This window comes from Solanum lycopersicum, chromosome 7, assembly GCF_036512215.1.
Source record: "Solanum lycopersicum chromosome 7, SLM_r2.1".
Classification (NCBI taxonomy): Eukaryota; Viridiplantae; Streptophyta; class Magnoliopsida; order Solanales; family Solanaceae; genus Solanum; species Solanum lycopersicum.
Window position 1 is genome coordinate 61,088,893 of NC_090806.1, and position 22,862 is coordinate 61,111,754.

Here is a 22,862-nt window from a genome sequence, read left to right on the forward strand (position 1 = left end):
AATGGGGTGTATGTGTTTTCGGGGCTCATTTGACCTTTAAAATGGGTCGGCATGGACATGAAGGCCAGACGGTTGAATAGTCAAGGTCTTAAGAGACGTCCACGAGAAATTTTAGCATTTTGGACGTCAGAAATCTAGATCACCAAAAAGATGGTGAGCTATGCACACGATAATCGACAAAATTGGGTGTATGTGTGCTTCGAGGCTTGTTCGACCTTGAAAATGGGTCAGCATCACCGTGAGGGACAACCGGATGGACAGCCAAGGTCTTAACTGACGTGAACGAGAAATTTTGGCTTTTCGGACGTTGGTAATCAGGATCACCAAAATAGATGGTGAGCTATAGCACACGATAATCGGCAAAATGGGGTGTATACGCGCTTCGAGGCTCATTTAACCTTGAAAATGGGATGGCATGGCCGTGAGGGCCAATAGGATGGATAGTCAAGGTCTTAATAGATGTCCACGAGAAATTTTGGCATTTTGGACATCGAAAATTTGGATCAACAAAATAGATGGTGAGTCATAGCACACAATAATCGGCGAAATGGGATATACGCGCTTCGCGGCTCGTTTTACCTTAGAAATGGGTCGGCATGGCCGTGAGGGACAACCGGCTGGATAGCCAAGGGCTTAATGGACGTCCACAAGAAATCTTTGCATTTTGGACGTCGGAAATCCGGATCACCAAAAAAGATGGTGAGTTATAGCACACGATAATCGGCAAAATTGGGTGTATGCGCGCTTCAGGGCTCATTTGACCTTGTAAATGGGTCGTATTGTCGTGAGATCCTAATGGCTGGATAGCCAAGGTCTTAATGGACGTCCACAAGAAATTTTGGCTTTTTGGACGTCGGAAATCCAGATCACCAAAAAATATGTGAATTGTAGTACACGATAATCTGTAAAATTAGGTGTATGCGCGCTTCGGGGCTCGTTTGACCTTGAAAACGGGTCGGCATAGTTGTGAGGATCAACCGGTTGGATAGCCAAGGTCTTAATGGACGTCCACGAGAAATTTTGGCATTTTAGACGTCAAAAATCCGGATAATCAAAAAAGATGGTGAGATATAGCACACGATAATCGATAAAATGCGGTGTATGCACGCTTTGGGGCTCGTTGACCTTGAAAATGGATCGTCATGGCCGTCAATCAGCTGGATAGCCAAGGTCTTAATGGACATTCAAGAGAAATTTTGGCATTTTGACCGTCGGAGATCCGGATCACCAAAAAAGATGGTGAGCTATAGCACATGATAATCGAAAAAAGGGGGTGTACACGCGCTTCGGGGCTCGTTTGACCTTTAAAATGGGCCGGTATTGCCGTGAGGGTCAACCGGCTAGATAGCCAAGGTCTTAATAGACGTCCACGAGAAAGTTTGGCATTTTGGACGTGGGAAATTCGAATCACCAAAAACGATGATGAGCTATAATGGGGGGTGTGGCGCTTCGGGGCTCGTTTGACCTTGAAAATGGGCCGGCATGGCCGTGTTTTACACCATTAATCGCCTCATCATTCATATCTGCGTAATTCATCTTCTTCTTCTTCTTCTCTGTTTTTTCTTTTGCAGAGAGAAGGAAAATAAGCTCTATTTTTATATGGAGAAGTGTTTTTGCTAGTTAGTTACAAACTGTTATTTCTTATCTTCTGATTTGACGATTTTACCCTTCAGTTATACGTTGAATCTTGGGACAAGATGGGTAGTTTTGTCTATATGTTCAGTTGGGGGGGGGGGGTTCTATTCTCTTTTCCTCTTTTGATTTTTATAAACTAATAATCGCATTACTTCAAAAAAAAATATCAAAATTTTATGTATCTTATGTCTAGGGTCTTATAACAGTGCTTGATTTTTTATCACGGTGAATATTACTAATATTGAAGACGATTCCACATTGACTCAGCAAATTGTTCAAGTACTATTGTTATTATTTTCATAAAGTATAAAACCTTATGTCTTTGAAACTTTATAATTGAATTGAAATAGCACTTAATGAAATCTCTAAAATTATTATTCCTCTTTTGGTAAATCTTTTGATCTAAATTTCGAAAGGTTTTATATTTGATTTTGTTCAAATGAATTGATGATTATGAACATCATAATCTGCTATGAATAGATGGTTTGGGGTCACATGGCGATGTTTTCTACTTGTTATAATGAAAAAATTTATCCGCACCAAGTATTTATATCAAATATTGTAATTGTTACTTATTTATTGATATTAGTTTCAGACATTTAATTTATCGCCATAAAATTATACGAGTTAGTGTGGGTGTATCCCACCAAAGAGTATGAGAGGGTGCCCCGCATGTAGGTCATGGCAAACTTAAAACTATACAAGTGTCACGCGACATACAATCTGCTAGCGGATTTGATAATGTATATTACATAAACCCTATTAACAATTTAGGATAATGCTATGACATATTTAAAACTACAGATTTTTAAGATAATTATTTTTAATTACTTGTCACATTCAGTCGAACATAATCATGTAATATATCCTTCTAGTCCATAATAAGTTGAAATTCAAACTTGATTACCCAACTGAAAGATGCTTCATTCGTTACCTCATATTTTTAGTTGGTTTGTCTTCTTCCTTTAGTCTTTTATATATTTGAACAAAAAATTGTGTAAAACACATCATGAGTCAAGATAATTAACATTTCAAAATATTTATAAGACATAAAAAAAAAATTAATTTGGCTATTGAAATTCTATCAGTTCCCAAGAATTAACAAGCTAAAACATTTCTTTTAAAAAAAAACATAAAAATTTTGATTGACTCTTGAAATTATGTTTGTGAGAACGTAAAAAGACTAGCAACTAAAAATATCTAAAAAGATTTTTTTTAAAAAAAAAAAGGTTTAATTAACTCTAGAAATTCTACTGGTACCACAAAAATTAGGAAGGATGAAATACAACATACTATATACATTAATTTAAAATTTGCGTAAATAAAACTATAAATCACAATAATCAACTTAAAAATTTAAAATACAAAAAAGAAAAATTTAGTTGACTCTTAAAATTTTCAATATCATATAAGTAGAAACAGAGAGAATAACATACATTATTTTAAAACTTCGTAAAGAATATTATTAATCACAACAATTAACTAAAAATATCTAAAAAATCATATTAAAATTTAGTAAACTCAATAAATTTGAGATAAAAATACTCATATATTGAACTCATGCTTCCTTGTTTTTGGTATATATACACACTAGATAATAACAGTACTCAAAGGGTTATGATTTTTTCGTGGTACAACAAATTCTAGAAATACAAAATGGAGAAAGTTTGACAGATCTCCAAGATTAATATCAATGGAATAAATGTTATGCCTATGCAATAAACACAACATAAAATAGATAATCAACATGATTTAAAATTATCCAACGACATGAAAATAGATACTGAATCCAACAACAAAATAATATAATCCAAAAACATAAATAATATAATCCAACATAAAATAAATATTCAATCCAACAACAGAAAATGAAAAAGAATTGCAAATGAAACACTTGCAAATACTTGCTGTGAACCAGCAAACTATTCACAATCTAGTTGGATGTATAAACCTCATGTATACACAAGCCTCAGACAACAGCATAACTCTCCATTAAACTGCTTCCTCTCGAACAGATAACTTACCACACCATAATAATTGTGACGTTACTGGAACACTATGAAAAGCTTGTTTTACGAACCTCATATCTACTATGGGTATCAACCATAAAGGATATCCACTGCATGACTTTGCCTCTCGTTATACGTATGTGATAACTTTTTGAACAGATGAGCCTTGAGCAACCTTCATCTAACGTAATGGTTTAGATAGTCTTGAAAGAATCTAAGAAAACAGGCCAGCCATTTTACTTCATTGCCAATTTGGTAGAAAATAAATAAAAGCACGCTTGAACCCGTAAAGCAGCAACATTATGCTTGAGCCAGGCCCTTTTTGACAAGCATCTCATACACTTTGTCAATCTTATTCGGATCAACATTGAATAGACCATGCGCATCAGATTTCTTGGTGATGTTGCCATTAAAGATCCCCATGGACATGGTTTGCGACATGTTTAGATAATGAGCCGGCAGGATTCTCATCTCATCACAAAGCTTTTTTTCCTGCAATTCCAATTGTCACAAATGCAGGTTAAGATTAAAAGGATACAGCCATACACTAAAAAAATCACTTTTCAGAGGCATCAATACTAATAGAATTGCTACATCAATACCCATTTTGTATATGTACGAAGTCAGATACTACTAGTCGCTTTGTTAATGCTCGCTAAGAAAATTGTGGAAATAGTCAAATAGCAACAATATGTGGCAGCAGAAACAGAAGATACTTACAGCTTCTGAGAGCAACTCAGCTCCTGAAAACCCACTGACATCCCAAATGTCTACAGCACTTCCAACACCATGTGGTGCGGTGGTTGATGATAAGTCATTGCAACAATCCATCATTTCAGGGCCCCTACCAACTCCTCTGGGGCTGCTGTCATGCTCCACTTTAAAGTGACCTGCTCTTTGCAAATATTTTCCACTTGGGCCACTCTGGGTGTTCTCCTTCAGTCTACGTATATTTTCTTCAGATTCCCGCGCTCTCTTTTGTTCAACATATCTTTCTGCCTCAGCTAAAGTTCGGCAACCAGCAATTCGGGCATCCTGGGTGCAGGGACTGAATATTTCAACAACACTAACTTGCAAACTTAATAGACGAGACTGCAGAGTTTAAATTTGTCACATATGCCAGAGGTACGTGCTTGACCCTATCTATTTGTCTTTTTGCCAAATTTTATTTGATTATAGTATCTGAAATGTATCCCATGCAACAACCACAACCTACAGCACTCATTGGGTGTGACCAAATTACCTACTAAGTGGGATGAAAACTATTGGAGACCAGGGTTAAAATACCAGCATACACAAAATATAATAGATGCTTCTTCCATCTGCCAAAACTTTGGTGGCCAAAGTTGCCAATAGTTATGCTGGTGGGAGGAGCAGGTAGCCAGGTACTTGATGAATAAAAGTTGAGGTGTGTTCAAATTGGTATGAACAAAACCGTTATAAAAACAAAAGAAAATGCATCACTACCTATGGTTAAGGAAACTAGTTAGCATTCATGTAGACTTACATTTGGTAGTAACAAAATAAGAGAAAATACATCATAAATTTTTTATAAGAAATGCTTACCCAGTACAGAAACCTTTAAATTATAAGTTCTACTGTTAGAATTTTTTTTAAAAAAAAGATGAACTTTAAATTCTTTTCATATCATTGAGTTTGTGTTTTACACACCTAAAGTTTTATGTGTAACAAATCATTATTATAAGCTGATATTGTTCCAATATTTGTATTAGGATTATAATCATTCAGAAAGGATTGCAAAGAGCCTAGAAAATAGAATTATCATTCTGGAGGTACTCTAGTAGAAAGAGTTTGCACTTAACCTGAAGATCTCGTATTCGTTTAACTATTCGGTGCTCCTCGATTATGCTCCTAAGGAAATCCTCATGCTCCTCTTTAGAACTAAAACGCATGAACACCCTGTAACGACGGCATATGTCCTTCTCCTCCGGGGTGAGGTCTTTCTCAAAAGGATCAGGATGAAGTAGTTTCCTTTCCAAAATAAAATCCTTCCTACGTTTCCTCTCATCAAGCCTGCAGAATATTAACAGATTGAAGATTCGCACAAACAAAAATAAATTAAGAGTATCATGAGCCATTAGTGCATCAGAACAACTAACATAGACAATTGATGACCTCTACTACGTAATCGTCTTTCAATAGCTACATTTTCTCATATTTATAAAGTTCAAAAATCCATATCGACAACATGATGTACCAGAAGCACCTAACTGGGATTACTTCCCTCTACAATCATGGGAAGATTATCGACCACATTTATTTGAAACAACTGTCCAGTGAGATGTCAATATGGTATTGAACAACCTTCAATCTGAAGTCAACTGAAAAATGGATACAGGCAAGAGAAACTTGCATTGAATGGCATCTATAAAGAAGCTGAGAAATGCATTGTATAAAGGAACAGTTAAAATTTTACAAATTGCTAGGTGGCTCAAGGCAGGATAAAGCTCATTATTCATCCACATGATCCCCTAGAAAACTATAAATAGGTGATTCTACCAGCATACATCAGTTGAATGCTGCATTCAGTAAAACCACCTTAAAGTCAAGAAGTCAATTGACATTTTCACATGTGGCAAGAAAATCAACACTTGCAGAATCATAGCTCTCTTCTGCAATGATTCTCGTACTTGGAAGAGGGGGAAAAGGGTAAAAGAGTAACTGACGAAAATTCTGTTTTTTTGCATATGTTTGGGAAAGAGGAAATAACTAATAAGTACCAACATCACAGTCCAGTGAGGATTACTTACCTTTTATTGTATATACGCAATACCCGAAGTTTCAGTTCACGCTCAGCATTGGTATCTGTCTCTTTAAATTCCATATCAGCCACCATCTGCTCAGCATCATTATCGTATTCAATTTCAAACTCCTCTCTCTTGGAATTATAACCACTTAATTCTGTCATGGAAGGCCCCTCGTCCACTGATGACCTAGGCTTTTTCTCTCCGACACTCCTGTCTGCAGGACAACCTAAATGCAACAACAAAAGACTCTTAGCATTTCTCTCAATCAAAAAGTTAGCATGCATACTCTAAAGAAAGTATCAATAAAAACTTCATCAGCTATATTTTAACAAGTATAGATAGTTGTGAATTATCAGCATTACTGTTATCAAACTATAAACTATAAACTACAAACTACAGAAAGGGCATGGTATCTCCTGCTCACAATCGAGTAGGTAGTTGTGAATTATCAGCATTACTGTTATCAAACTACAGAAATGGCATGGTATCTCCTGCTCACAATCGAGTAGAAAATGGAATAAGCATACACTTAAAGAATTTCTTTGCCATATTCATTTTTCAAAAAATATAATAAATAGCGTCACCAGACAACAATACTTTAAGAATAGTACATGGATATCTGAATCCTAAAGAGAGGATAAAGCAAAGGTGCACAAACAGTAAGCATCACAATTTTCTGTGATATAATGCTAGAACAACTGATACCTTCCACTTTGATGCTATCATGATTCTCCTTACTATGAAGTAAGCTAGATGTCCTCTTTCCAGCTCCTGCTAATGTACCAGAAGCAGAACCTCCAACTGAAACCAAATCAAACATGATAGAGAAAACAAGTGAATATGCCAACACAAACCGAAGGATAACATGATTTTTTCCCACAGTTACCACTATAAGTGCCTTCGATTCTATTGTCATCTCTCTCTCCCTCTCTGTATCCACACACACACATACATCACTGAGGAAAATTTTGTTCTATTTTGCTGTCTTGTTTTAGTATGAGCTTAGAACGGAATTGTTGAAGACATAATTAAGTTAAAATAAGAGAGTGCTCTCTTTAATAGCTTAAACTTTAAGATGAGATGATCATACACTGCAAAATAGTATCAAGCAGGCAAAGGTGTTGGGTTTGATTCTCCGCCACCCATTATGAAAAATAATTTCTATGTAAATTATAAGGGCATCACTTTGTGCCAGAAGCTAAACTACCTGAGGCAAGTCCAGTTGAATTTTCTTCCCTTTGATCTTCCATCCTGAAAATACATGTCCAAACGTATGAGAATAGAGAAGACTATGACACTTCCATTTATTTGGAACAAACCCGAGCATACTTGATTCCTGCAGAGAATGGAGACTCTTCTTTAACATTAACTCCCCCGGGAGCTGCATATCCTAACAAGAATGAACATTTTATTAGACTAAGAGACAATGTGATTCTGGGAATGGATGTTGATGACATTGTTAATTAAATAAGAGTGTGCTCTCTCTAATAGCTTTAGATGAGATGATCACACCACTTCAACATGGTTAAGTCATCAATGAAGGCAGAGATCTTGAATTCGAGTCTCACTGCCACCCATTATTGAAAAGAAATTCCACATGTTTGACCTATGAAAAAGAATCAGGCTTCATGCCTACACATAGAGGCATTGTTGAATACAGAGTTAATGAAATAAAAGTGTGCTCTTTCTAATAGCTTAATCTTTTAGATGTGATACTCACACACTTCAACATGGTGGATATGCTTGTACTTCTTCCGACACCAGTACTACTCAATTATCAAGATAAGACGATATCTGTTAACTACTAACCAAGCATGAGCAGACAGGCCTATGAAAGATAGCGGAAACCAGATGTTTCTGGCTAGTGCAGTTTTTTGTCAATCTTTTGGTGCCCCTTCTGAAGAGTGTGGGGTACAAATGATTTTGGTCGGCTACAAAAATTTTATTGATCCAATGAAAAGGGAAAATGCAGGGACCCAGAAAGGCATGCCAAAATTCTGTTTTTAACCCAATACAGATCAGTTTCTTGATTAATAGCCAAACCAGCCAATTGGAGTAAATGTTGGCCTGTCACACATGAGGTAGGGGGAAAACATAGCTTGATTGTGTTATGCAGTGAACACAGTAAAAACTGATGGATTGGATCAAGAAAGTGTATGAAGCAGAAAACTGAGGCAAAAACATCCGAAATCAGAGTTTAAGCTAAAGAGATTAAAAAAAATGAAAATATGATAAAGAAAAGCTCTTCAGTCACCTTGATCCTTGGCCATGGCAAGAAGTTCCTCTCTGTTCTTTCCCATAACATGGGACATGTCCTACAAAAATATAGTGTGCAGATTCAGCTTTTCATAATGAAGCACTTGATGTAATGCTGCATTGTGTTAGGCGGGTTACTCACCGGAAGCGGAAAACAAGGAGAACTAATATAGGTGGACTTATAGTGGTCAATACACTGCTGTTTACTCTTCGTTCCAACATGTTCGGCAACTTCAGCCCAGTTTGCCAATCCGTACATTTCCAAACCCTGCAAAAGAAAAAGAGGAAAGGTGATAAACTAAAACCAAGAGAACTCTAATCCTCCCAGAATTCTGAATAAGATCTAGATCACTAGGATATATTTAAGAGAACTTGTAAAAAATACTATAGAGTAGAGAAATAACTGATGATTGAAATATTTAAGCACAGGCAGAAAATGGGAAGATTACCTCTAGAAGTAACATTTCCTCATCAGCATTCCAGTCAGCACATATGAGAGGAAATGACAGGTTATCCTGTTAATAAAAGAAAACCTTGAAGACATATCCCACACATATATCCATAAAAAGTAAGAGATAAAAGGGTGAGAACATAACTAAACAAAGTAAACAGCATAAAACAGCCAGAACTCCTCCCTCAAATGTAAACATGTGAGAAAAATGCTTTCTAAAATCATTGATCAGCTGAAATGGGAAGTGAATATCCACTATACATACGACCACCTACTAATCTGATCATTTGTAATTAATCATAATAATAGTTCACTCATGAGTAACAGCTTCATAAAAACCTTGTCCCAAATTTTAGATTTGACAAGTCCAACAAAGTAAACATCCCATTCTCTATTACTTAGCATCCACATAAAAAGAGTGAACTTCAATTCTACCTCTCTAGATATAGTATCAAATCCCAACATGAGTGTCCAACTTACTCGAATCGTGTGAAAATCATCTCCCTTACATAAGCATCTCATTGTTGCAATTAGAACAACCTTTTTTCATGAGCATATTTCTATCTATTATCTTCCATCTCATCAGGGGCGAATTTTTACATTAGATATTGTGGTTCATGTGAACCCATGGTCTCTCCTCAAATTAAGTATCCTATGTACATGTTTCCTAAAATTGATCTAATATTGTTTGATAGCACCCATGCTCTAAAAGGGTTGGATGGTGACTTGGTTGAATGCTAAGTTATTTATTTTAAGGAAAATGGATCAACTCCCACTTAATACATTCTTTTTTCTCCTTTTACTAGTATAAGACTTTAAGCCCATGTTCTAGAAATTCTAGATCCACCTCTGCGTCTCATTATGAATCCAATTTAGCTCCACTATAGGTAACTAGTAGACTGTTTGGCCAAGATTCTCCAAGGAAAAAAGTGCTTCCTAAAAAAATGTTTTTCAAAATTAGGTTGTTTGGCAAAGCTTTTAGAGGAATAAAGTTATTTTGAGTAGGAGGCAAAGCTGCTTTTCAGAAGCTGAAAAAGGTAAAATGGACGAATATACCCTGGAACTATAATAAATAGTATGCAGATACCCTTCGTCATACTTTTGGGACATTGGTGCCCCTGCCGTCCAAAAACTAGAGCATATATACCCTTAAAAAAACACTTCCTGAGAAAATATATTTAGAAACCTTTTTAAAGTTTGGTCAAACACTAACTTGTAAGTGTTTCTCAAATTGATTGACCCTAACACACACAGCTTCTCACAAAAGTACTTTCTTTAAAGGAGTTTTGAAACAAACAATTTTCAAAATAAGCTAATTTTAGAAGTTTGACCAAACAAACTACTCCCTTTGTTCCTTTTTAATTGTCATGTACATCAAAAATACTTCTTCCAAAATAGTTGTCAAATTGACAATCAAAAGAGAATTAATTATTCATGATGAAGATGAGAGAGAACTAATTATTTGTTTCAACTTTGCCCTTAGCATAAATTATTCTAGAATTAAGAGGCACGTAAATAGATAAAGATTAAAGAATTAATAAGGGGTCAAACTACACTAATAATTAATTTTTTCTTAATGGTTGTGCAAAATCCTATCATGACAACTAAAAAGGAACGGAGGGAGTATAGGTAAAGGATTATATCCAAAAGTTAGTGAAATTATGATAATATTTCAACAGATAGCAGCCCGCTTTGATGAACAGGATTATATCCAAAAGTTAGTGAAATTATGACAATATTTCAACAGATAGCAGCCCGCTTTGATGAACAGGATTATTAGATAAAAATACATTTTGTACAAGCAGATGACCATAGATATAGTTCTTATGACTCTGCCTAACCATCAAGCAGCTATGAAGACTGCACAACCCATTCAGATAAGCTGAGTGGTCAACTCTCATATACAAAATCAGGTACAGAAGTTCACCTAGGCAAATCCTTCTAAAAAATAAATAAAATGGTCTTTAAGATGTTACGTACTCAGCAGCTTCAACAATCTCTATAATATTTTCCCAAATATTGCATAAACCAATCAGGATACACAAAATGATGATATCTGATTCACTAATGTGACATCAATGAAGAGCGTAACAATTAACAAAACCTACTGAGAATTAAGGCTGCAATTTAAGTATGCTTCAAGCATTTTCACCGGCTTAAACTATTTATGTTCTGTTAAATGTAGATACGAATAAAACAATTCAAGAGAAGTACGTAACTGAAGTATTCCAACATTTTTTTTGAACATTAACTGAAGTAGTCCAACATTTTGATGAAAATTCAATAAGATGAAGTCACTAACCATAACCCTATACAGATGATTGCTTTTGTGAGGCTGCACTTCTGCTCCAACAGAAAAGCATTCCACACAAAGATCAAAGTCAGAACACACAACACATTTAATCCGAATCCTTCCAGATATGTCTTTATTGCAATAATTGCAATGGTACAAAGCCTTTTTCCCTTCAGTCAATATTTGGCCTTCATAAACAGAAACAAGACAAATTATAAGGTTCAATTTAAAACAGAAAAAAAATTTGTGATTAGCATCTAAATAAAACACCAGGCATAAATAACAAAGTTCCAGAAGTTGGAGTAGTTACAATCCAGTAGGAGTACACATACAATATGACTCATGAATTACTTTTTTTTCTGTTCCGCCATGAACAAGATTAAAAAAAAAAAATATGAAACAAGAAATAGAAGGTAAAAATAGATTTTTGTTCCACAAGGATAAACATGGTCACAAGCTGTGATGAATAAAGAATTATGTATGTCCGCTTCGTCTGAAATCTGACCATGTACCATGATACGAGAGGAGTTAGGTTTAAATAGTCTTCTTTATTTATAATAAAGAGTTAAAATTGAAATAGTTAATGTTTATAGGAGAAACATGTTTGGTCTTATATTGAAATTTGAGCTTCTTTGAGAGAAAAATAAAGTAAAAAGTTGTATTGGAAAGAGAAAACGGGGAATGCACATGAATGAAAAGTTTGTGTCATACTAGATGTAGCAGAACTTCCCTTGAGAATAGAAAAAAGGGTTTCTTTTTTAGACAGACAAAGTTAATAGTTCAATTTGTCCACGTTTACAAGCCAAACTGAAAATAGCACTGCAGGGATCCTGCTTCTTGTAAATGATTTTCATTCCTAAGGGTGCTAATTACCAAATTTTTTCAATAAAAGTCATACCAGTAGCTGCAGTATCAAAACTCTCCACATTTGGCACTGCCCTTTTTCTCTTAGACCTACCAAAGAATTAAAAGGACAAGGAAAATATAAGTCACCAGATCAGGCCAATAATTAATGGAGTCAAATCAGATACACTTCCACATGATGTATGGAACTACGTTTACATAGACACATCCATACAAGACTTCATTTTTTCTTCTAACCATGGTGTTTGGGCAGCTTGCGCGCACCTCAACTTATTCCACGGGTACGCTACCTCAACTCTAGCACAAGTCCCAGGTATGCTTGGACAGATGAAATAAAGCACCTAATGTTTGTTTTTACTCCATTGAGATTTAAACCTCAGTCCTCATGGTTCTCAACCCACTTCATTGAACACTGGGCCACACCCTTGGGTGCAATATCCATACATGATATATAATGCAAGAAATACAAACTGTGTCCATGATATCATGAAAATCAGTGTTCAAGATCAAAAGGTAAGGAAATATCTTTGTCTATGTAATACGAACTTTGAACATTGATTTTCACAACTTCATAGACAAGTTTGTTTTTCTCGCATTATATAACAGGTATGGATATTGCACCCAAGGATCTATCCTTCTCCAAAAAAAAGAAGTCGTTCAAAAAAAGATAACGATCTATCTCTGAGTAACAGCTTCAAGTATGCCAATTGGAAAGAGGCAGTGGCTTCACCACTGCTGCACTTAAATAAAGCCCTAAAGAAGGTGTTAACTAATTCACATGTCTATCTCATTAAATTCCTCTATTTCAACGAATAGGATCGCTTTGGCAAGCAAATCACGAGACTATCCTCTCAAGAACATGCACTTCCAATAGCAGTAAATATACTTTTTTAGATCAAAAAAACAACCAAAATGGAAGGAAATCCAAAAATACCTCATAGAAATTACATTATCGATCAAGGAGCTTTCTATTCAATTCTTCTAGAGATTAAGAAATTTATACTTGGTTCTTCTGTTGTGTTGAAACATCCTATGTAGTTTTAGTAAGATAATTCTCAGATTACAAAGATTAAGGGGAAAAAATCACCTTGTTTCTCCGTATTCTCTTCTTTTTTTTTTAGATCGCCTTCCTCTGTATTCCATATCAAAACTTGCAACTCAACATCTCTTTTCTCCAAATATATTCAGTATCTAATATTACTACAATGGCAAAACTAGCACATGAAACCCTAACTTACCAAAGTTAAAGTGGGTCATTGACTTGCCCATTTATTAGCTTAGCCCATTTTAGCCCAACACATTTCAACCCAAATTGATCCATGAGAAACTTTGTCAAAATATTTTCATTTGATATGTAATATACACCCATAGTAAAGACAAAAGATCAATTAGAAACTTCAAGAAATACAAAAGAATAGACAGAGAAATTAAAACTTAGTAAGAACTGAGTGAGTTCGGGTTATGATTGTCTTTTAGCCCAACTCGTTTCAGCCCAAGTAACGATGACCTGCTCATTTATTAACTCATCCCACTTTAATCCACCGAAGTTCAACTCAACTTGCCCATTTGACACCCCTAAATATCAGTAAAGGCGCGCTTGAGCCCTAAAGCGAGGCTCAAAATGTTGAGCGCTTTGCCTCATTTTATGCGCCCTTTAGTGTCGTCATCAAGGTTCTAAGGCAAACATTTTCATGGCAATGAGCCTCTTATGAAGAAGTAGAACCAAATAATTGATATTTCACTTTATCATATTTGTCATTCATGTTTATAATTATTAGTATTGGATTAAACATATATAAATTTGTATTCTTTTCTCCATTTGTGCTTTTTACATTAAAGCTCACGCTTTATTTGCGCTTTATGCTTAAAGCCCCCATAGACCTTAAGAGTCTTTTTGCGCTTTTCGCCTTTGATAACACTGCTAAATATAACTACTATTCAACAATGCTCGCTCTGTCATAATTGAGCATATTCAAATTAGGACTCTTGAATCTTCGCTCATTTTCCTTTGTATCTCCAACTCTTCTCTTCTTCTTCTTCTTTACAAAAGGGTGACTTGTGTATTAATAGGCAAAACGGTACATAGATCATCCTGAAATCATATTTACGGAAGTGCTTCAGGTATACAAAAATAAACATCCTAAATGCTACTCAGAACATCAATTATATCAACAGAATCTTCTGAGTAGGTCTGTTTACCCCAAAAACAAAGAAGCAAAAGACAATTCAACTTTATCTTCTGCAAAGAGTTCTCCACATTATCAAAACATCAGGAATTTCTTTCTTACCAGATTGTCCACAAAATGCTTGTTCGAACAGTTCTCCATCTATCCGTGTCTATTGCCTGAGAACCTCCTTTCTCCTAACTATGTAGGACATCAATAATCCTTCCAGGCATTATCCAAGATATTCCTCTAAGGCTAATGAATATTGTCCATAGTCGTTCTGTGATTTTGCAATGTAGAAACAGATGATTAACTGTCTCTGCTATCTCACCACAGAGATAACATCTTCAGCATAAGGTGGACTTTCCTTTTGTCAGATTCTCCCTAGTAAGAACAGTCTCTATAGCCAGAAGCCAAGCAAAACAAGAAACTTTAAATGTAATTTTAATCTTCCAAATTTGCTTCCATGACCAGTTCATAACCTGCTGTTGGTCTGAGTTAGTAACTTGAAGGCACTACCCACCCTAAAAGAGCCACAGCCATGTCCCAACCACCTACATCTATCAGACCCCCTTGTAGGCCACTGAAGAATTCCTATGCCTGGTAAAACTTTGTTACCATCTAAATCTCCCAATAATTGAACAATCTTGCAAAGATAAGATCTCATCGTGGTCTGTCTTAAGTTCTGTAATAGTCTTGTGATGATGAAGTACTAAGCCAAATATATCAGGAAATTCTCCTGCAAACTACTCCAGAAGGCAGTTCTGCTTCCATCATACACTCTGATGGATGTATAGCTCTTCAATTCAAGCAATAGAGCCCGTATGGATCCCCACATAAGGTGTGTTTACTTATTTGGTCCTCCGTTTATCTTCCTCCAGTACTTCGCATTACTGACTCTTCCCCATAGATATTGATTTTCTTCCGTGAATCTCCATAGCCACTTCATTTTATGAGCTTTCTTCTGAAGTTTCAGATTTCTAATACAAAGTCCTTTATGTTTTTTGCTAGTGATTTAGGTACCACTTGACCAAGTGAAAACCTCTCTTTTTATTGTTTCCTTGCCACAAAAATGACCTGATTTTATCAAGTTAGTTGATATTTGATAAACCCTATTAATATTGGGAACAATGCATCATGTATGTTGGAAATGCATTTAACATTAAGTTAATAAGTGTGATTCTACCATCCAAAGACATGTAATGTGGCTTCCATCTAGCCAGCTTCTTTTTCACTTTTTTCTATAACACTGTTCCAGATCACCTTTGACTTTGATTTTGCTCCTAATGGCATTCCCAAATATATAGTAAGTAAAGAACCAACATCACCACCTAGGATTGTGGATACTTGAGCCATATCAGGCACTTCATTGATAGGATCTAGACAGCTTTTCCTCCAATTAATGTGAAGCCCAGATATACCTTCAAATAGCACCAAAATCACTCCTAAGAACTTGAATTGCTCTCCATAAGCATCACAAAAGATTAGGATGTCGTCAGCATATTGCAGAAAAGTGATTCTCAGGCTGCTCTTGCCAATCGTGCCAACTCAAAGCCTTTTATCCAACCACAAGTGTTAGCTGTCTTAATCATATTGCTAAGACCTTCCGTAACCAAAATAAACAAAAAGGGAGACAAGGGGTCAGCTTGTCTGATACCTCTATGAGCACCAACAAATCCACTGGGGGAACCATTGATGAGGGCAAAAAAAGTCACAATTGAAATGCAATGTTGACCTAATTAAATTCATTTATAACCAAAACAAATCCTTTGACGCACTGACAGATCATATATCTTTGCATTATCAAGTTTGCAAAGGACTCCGGTTTTTTAAGTATAATCGTAGAGTGAACGGCTTCATTGGCCACCAAGACAGCATCAATGATTTCCCTTCCTTTAATGAAAGTCATTTAAGAATCCATAAGTCAAGCTACCGCCCTTTTAATTTTTCTGGTAGTACCTTTGCAAGCAACTTATAAACACTCCCTACCAAATGGATAGGCCTGAAATCTCTCAATTCATTGGCACCTTTCTTCTTTGGAATTAAGGCTATGAAAATTGCATGAAAGCTTCTCTCAAAGATATCCATTTTGTGGATATCATTAAAAGCTTCATATATATCATGCTTCAAATTCTCCAATACTTAATTAGAAATCCCATAGTAAAACCATCTGACCCTGGAGCTTTGTCTGCAGCTCACAACTTCAGACATCTCAGAACCTCTTGTTCATGGAACTTGTCTTGCATCTTCTCCCTCTCCTCTTCAGATATGACAGGAGAAGTACCAAAACTACGGGAGGTCTCTAATTCTCTGTTTTAGTGTACTATTTTGGTAAAACTCAATAATTTCCTCTTTAATCCTTGTTGGATTCTCAACAATATTACCTTGAGTCAAAAAACCCTGCATGTGGAAGTCATGTGTCTTCTTCCAATGAGAAATTCCAGTTGTGACACAAGGACACATCACGTGCTTCCCCTCTTGACTCCCAATGAGTAACTCATGTTCAAAGTCCTTGATGCCTACAACCTCTCTGACGAGTTCCCTGAGCTCTGACTCTGCCTCAAAGCTAGGTTTTCTCCCTACCCATATATCGGAATATAGTACTCCACTTTATCTCTTACGATTACACCCTCCGGCAATATTTTAGCAACCACTGGTGACAAAAATCAAGGCCCACTTCAAATGGTTTTTAAGCACAGATTCTTCCTCGATGGCTATCCACCCTCCCCTCAGATCACCAATTTCACAAAAGACTATGTGTGACCAGATGTGAAGGGGAAGCCCCAAGGCTCGAATTCAAGTTTCTAAAGGTTTGAAAGGGTTTCTCTAAAAAAAAAAAAGAAGGTTTGTAAGAGTTGTGATTGCAACCCTCTACTGAACTCCACCATTCCAGGTACAATCTGGAGTTCTTCAAGGGCAAGTTTTTCTAAAGTATCTTTTTTCGCCATAGCATCTCGAAGATGCTAACTCAGAAAATTGTCTTCCAATTTGTTGTAGTCCACCTTCTTACAGCTGCCAAAGTTAGTCTTTCAAAAATCCCCTTGTCAAAGTGTGTCAAAGTGCCAACTACACATTTCCAAAGTAAACCATCATCCTTAGCTCCGTAATTGTCATCAATGCTAATATTCCTTGCTCTGCTGCTAACATCAGCCTCTCAGAGGTTTTCCATTTGCCACTTACTCTCTTTGACTACTTTGGCATAGGGGTAACTGGCTTCCACGAGTCTGGGAGGTTCTGTTTATCCAGGTGAGAGGTTGATTGAGTGAACCTCACCAATCTTAAATCCAATGTCCAGCCACCCTGCATTAATGGTTGCTTAATGAATAATTAATATCAATCTCCTATCTCCATTTAATGCCAAAATGCTCATATTACCTTGAGCATTAAATTTTCCAGTATAGACATATTCTGTGCTCGAATCTTTAATTTTTTAACTCCTGAAAATATTCCTCTTGTCTTTAGAAGCCTCTTTGAGGGTATGACAGATCCAATCCATGATTTTCTTGTTCATGGTACACGTCTCATCATATTCCAACTCCTCTCAATCCAATCATACCATGTTGATCCATCTGAGTTCCACTTGGTGATGTCAAAAAACTTGAATCCCACATAAAAATAAATTGTCTTCCTCCTTGTCTGAGAAAGATGTTGAGGAAACACGAAGATAGAAAATGTGGTTATGAAGCTAGCACAGAAGGTGTTAGCTAAGGGGATAGAAGAGAAAATGAATAGATTTCGATGGACTCAGTGGAAAAGGTGTTCAACAATCCAAGGAAGTAGGAGAGAGAAAGGTCTTGGGAAATGTGTCGAGGAGCATACTTTTCATGTTGCAGGACATAAACTCTTCTCTTGTTGTATAATCTAACAAAATTCACTTTCTTCCTTTGCTTTTTCGCTTGGTCAGCATGTTTCACTTAGGTTGCTCAATTTATACTCTTACCATAAATAATGGTGTTCTTACTTAAAACTATAACTTTTACTCTACAGACAAGTAGTATCATGTTCAAATATTGCACATGAAAAGCTGAACTAGGGTACATTCAAACTCTACCCTTCAATTATTCAAAAAAACCTAAACAATTATACTTCCCTTTATTCACTGATTCACATTACATCTTTTATACCTTAATGGTGTTCTTACTTAAAACTTTAACTTTTACTCTACAGACAAGTAGTATCATGTTCGAATATCGCACATGAAAAGCTGAACTAGGGTACATTCAAACTTTACCCTTCAAATATTCAAAAAAAAACTAAACAATTATACTTCCCTTTATTCACTGATTCACATTACATCTTTTATACCTTAATGGTGTTCTTACTTAAAACTATAACTTTTACTCTACAGACAAGTAGTATCATGTTCAAATATCGCACATGAAAAGCTGAACTAGGGTACATTCAAACTTTACCCTTCAAATATTCAAAAAAACCTAAACAATTATACTTACCTTTATTCACTGATTCACATTACATCTTTTATACCTTTTCCCCAAATAACTTGCTCCCACACCCCCTTCTCTTTCTTTACAAATCCTCCATCGCAACTGCTGAACTTAACTATCATTTTGACTAATTAAACCAACCCAACAAATGCTGAACTTAACTGTCATTTTGACTAATTAAAGCAACCCCATCAATGCTTCCAACTCTATATTAACAACAACAAAAACTATATATATGTGCAGAACCCAAACACTTCGAAACAGTGAAAATTATCACAAACAAAGCAAAAACTATAAAAAGAATCAGGCTTACAAAAATTTAAAAAATTGTAAATGAAATGGAGTAAGCATCGAATAGCTTTACTGACCTCTGGCTTGGATCATCATCAGTGGATTGATGAACAGCCCGAGAACGACCCATTTCTTCCGAATTTGAAAGCACAAAACTCGGTTATACACAACTCTCCGGCTGCCGCAAAGACAAAGTGCGGCACTTTTTCAGAGCAAAATTCCTAGATTTGGGGAATGAAGAATTACGTCCTTTTTATACTATTCAAAATTAGGCTTTAAAAAATCATTTTGAACTCATTTAGGGAAAAAAAAGTAATATTCGCCATGTTCATATTTACTTGTCCAAATTAACAAATTAATAAAGTGACAATAATTATTTTCCTAATATGTCTTTATTTAATTCTAGAAAATTTCTAGTACTACTAAGTTATAATGTATGTTTTTTGGACCCACAAAATATATTTATTATACTTGAAGAATTGTATAATCTTTTAAGTTAGGATTAAAATTGTAACTAACCTATGAGACCATCATGGTGTCTTAATATGTTTGTTAATTCTAAAGTGTACAACTAAATCGGGACAGAGTGAGTACTTAATTAGGTTTATAAGTATAAAAATTAAACTTAAGCTCCACTAGTATTCGAATTGATTCTAAGTAAAATATAACTATTTATTTAAGGGAAAAGACAAGTATAAGTTTATATGTATATAGATAAATGTCGAACCCCCTTCAGTTATTTATTTCTACAGATTTTGAACCCTTCATTAAAAAATTTGGCTCCTCCTCTGGTCCTTGTCGTTCAAAAACTAGAGCATATAACCATCGATTTGATATTTAATAAATATCGAGTTGGTTGATAAGATTATGACACATGTATGTCCGTTAGAATAAAAGGTATATGTACTCTAATTTTTAGATATAAATATTAATGTCCCAGTAATATGAGAAAAGATATGTGCATATCATTTACGTCAATGTGAAGGGTATACTTATTTTTTTCCTTTTATTTAGTGATAAGGACAAAAGTTAGAAAAAAAATAATCTCAATTGTTTTTTCTGTATCAAAGTGGACAAGAAAAATGAACTTATATTTTTAATTATATATTGAATAAAGTAAATAAAAAGAGTTCTATTAGTGTTCTGTTTCCAATGTATTATTTGTTTATATTACAATCTCGTTAAGTTAATAATACTTTTTATTTGGTTTGTATCACCAACAACTATAGAATCTCCTTATATTAATATAGTGAATCATAAAATATTCTTATTTTATAGAAATTATGTTAGGTGAATCATAATATATTTTTATTTTTTTATGTGAATTGATAATATTTATTAATTTAAAGAGTGTTTTAATATTCAATGAAGGATAATTTAATTACATCAAAATCATTGTATCTTATTAATTTTTTGTGTCATATTTATTGAATTCTTAATAAATACATCAAAAACATTATACCTTACAAAATTACATTGATTGAATTGGTTTTTAAAAAATCATTACACATAAAGTACAATGTATGTGCATATCTCAATGTAATATGTGTAAAATAAATATAAGAATTAAATGTTTTATTATAAATATAAATTCATTGTACATAATGTTCACTATTTTTTAACAATTAAATAATATTCATTGTATCTTTACTAAGAACACTCAATGAATAATGATGAGAGAATAAATTATATGAGCAATATAGAAAAATCATATCAAAAAATGGTTTCTCATTCAAAAGGTGTCACAAAATCAACAATAATAATGTATAAAGCATTATGTGAGTACAAAAGATATCATTCCACATAAGCTCAAAAAGATTTGCAATCATAGCAACACCGAAATTTTTGAATGCAACAAGAAAAGCTAGAAATAAACTTCATCTTGATTTAAATTCTAATTAAAAAATAAATAAAACACAATACATTCACATTTCACTAAATTGTCTTAAATATATTCGTACTTTTAAAGAATTTTTAATTTTTAATATTAATGAAGATCATATAGTTATATAAGGTCTTTTGAAAATATATTATTTTATCATCTTATCAAAATGTGAAATTATTCAGTTCTTGTTTCTTAGCATTTGTTTTCTAAAGTGATTAATAGCGTTTTGTGATAACATTTTCTTGTCGAGTATCTTTCTCACCTGACGAGGACGAGGTTGAATGGTGGAATCAGGAAACACTGATGTTGAATGAGTTGTATCTTTTGTTTTGTAGAGATTAGCATAAGAAAAAAGTATACTTTCAAAAATCTTCTGCTAGCCCAAAATCGTCAACTAAGATCAAAAGATTTAACTAAGGAAAAGAAAGCTATGTGTAATAAGTCAGTCCACTTTGAAAATATCGTTTTAAGAAAGACCCTTTTAACTAAAAAAAAATTGTTTAAAGCTAGTTATGGCAACTTGAGTACAATATTTATACGTCGACTTGATACTATTCCCATATTCTCTTTCCAAATATTTCTTAAGTAAACATCTAACTTAATTTTGCAATAGTAAATTCCTTCTGCTACCAGATAAAGAATTAATTTTGCTTATAGATTTTATTAACTTTATTAGTGTGTTGTATAAATTTTGTCATCTTTATTTCAACACGTTATACTAGTAACTTTTTTTTTCCCATCATTTAAGTTTTCAGTCTTGATAAAAACTAATATCTGCATGGGTCCAAATATCATGCCATGAATTTTGTGTTAGAGTGCGTTTCTTCTCTAAACTAAAAATTTATTTAGTTTCCATTGAATCGAGTTAAAATAATTATATTTGTATATTAAATCTCTCGCGCTTTATACAAACACAAATTATATATTGTATTTTGTGTAATTTGTGTTTGCATAAAACGAGAAAGAGAAAAAAGCAAAAAAAAAAAATTGAGCAGAGGAAGATTTGTATTATATAATTATAAGTGTATAAGACGAAACGATATGTATTTGTATTTGTATATACAATTTTCTCTCGCTTTATACAAACACAAACACAATTTATATTGTGTTTCTATAAAGTAAAAGTGGAGAGGGAGAGTGGCAAGCGAGATTGGAAAGAGTGGATCTATTAGCTTATATCATTAGTACAAAGCACTAATACTTTTTATGGGGCACTATTAAATTTATCAAATTTTGATATATATATATATATATATATATATATATATATATATATATATATATATATATATATATATATTCGTGATATTTTTAGAAGTTGACGGGTGTATCTACACCCCACTATAGCATGTGGGGCCTCTGGTTAGGGGTGCCCCTTAAGCCCGTGAACATTGATATATATATATGTGTGTGATTTTTTTAAAAGTTAACGGGTGCATGTGCACCATATAATAGCATGTGAGGCCTCTGGTCAGGGGTGCCCTCTTAAGCCCGTGAACATCGATGCGTGACTTGAGTTCAAGTTTAGGTTTCTTCATTTTCATTTTGAGCAGATAATTTTTTTTAAAAAATGCATAAAATGTGTAGGTGATAGGCTTCAAAACATGCAACCTAACGTAAACAAAATGGTTCTCAAACCACGATCCACAAAGCCAACTTCATTTACTCATGTCATTAATTTATATCTATATGTAAGAATATCAAATGAGACAATGTTGCATGATATCACTTCCACTATCATGCATCTATCCTTAAGTCTTTGGATGTCAAAATTTGATAAAGTAAATGCACAGAAAAAAA

The 22,862-nt window shown here is 34.4% G+C and overlaps 1 protein-coding gene across 6 annotated transcripts; it reads right to left on the reverse strand.

Moving 5' to 3' along the window:
* Positions 1 to 3,419: 3,419 nt before the first annotated feature.
* On the reverse strand, positions 3,420 to 19,447 carry LOC101258168 (transcriptional adapter ADA2). Of its 6 annotated transcripts, none has more exons than XM_004243518.5 (13): positions 19,255 to 19,447; positions 12,311 to 12,366; positions 11,422 to 11,600; positions 9,118 to 9,183; positions 8,811 to 8,936; positions 8,667 to 8,727; positions 7,742 to 7,802; positions 7,620 to 7,663; positions 7,118 to 7,213; positions 6,416 to 6,638; positions 5,468 to 5,678; positions 4,365 to 4,679; positions 3,420 to 4,136 (listed from the first exon to the last, which is right to left on the reverse strand). In XM_004243518.5, the coding sequence occupies exons 1-13, from the start codon at positions 19,305 to 19,307 to the stop codon at positions 3,945 to 3,947; spliced, it is 1,683 nt and encodes a 560-aa protein (XP_004243566.1). In that variant the 5' UTR covers positions 19,308 to 19,447; the 3' UTR covers positions 3,420 to 3,944. The 6 variants fall into 6 exon arrangements, with proteins under 6 accessions (XP_004243566.1, XP_010323889.1, XP_069143108.1 ...); XM_010325587.4 differs by having other exon boundaries at positions 7,742 to 7,793; positions 19,255 to 19,444; XM_069287007.1 differs by having other exon boundaries at positions 7,742 to 7,793; positions 12,311 to 12,359; positions 19,251 to 19,426.
* Positions 19,448 to 22,862: the final 3,415 nt, after the last annotated feature.

Bases quoted from the DNA above. Each gene is read 5' to 3' on its own strand.
- LOC101258168 (XM_004243518.5), bottom strand. From the start codon at position 19,307: ATGGGTCGTTCTCGGGCTGTTCATCAATCCACTGATGATGATCCAAGC. The intron at 9,184-11,421 runs GTTAGTGACTTC...TTTTATTAACAG, and splicing joins ATCATCTGTATAGGGTTATG to GATAACCTGTCATTTCCTCT. The intron at 8,937-9,117 runs GTAATCTTCCCA...TTTCTTTTGCAG, and splicing joins AGGAAATGTTACTTCTAGAG to GGTTTGGAAATGTACGGATT.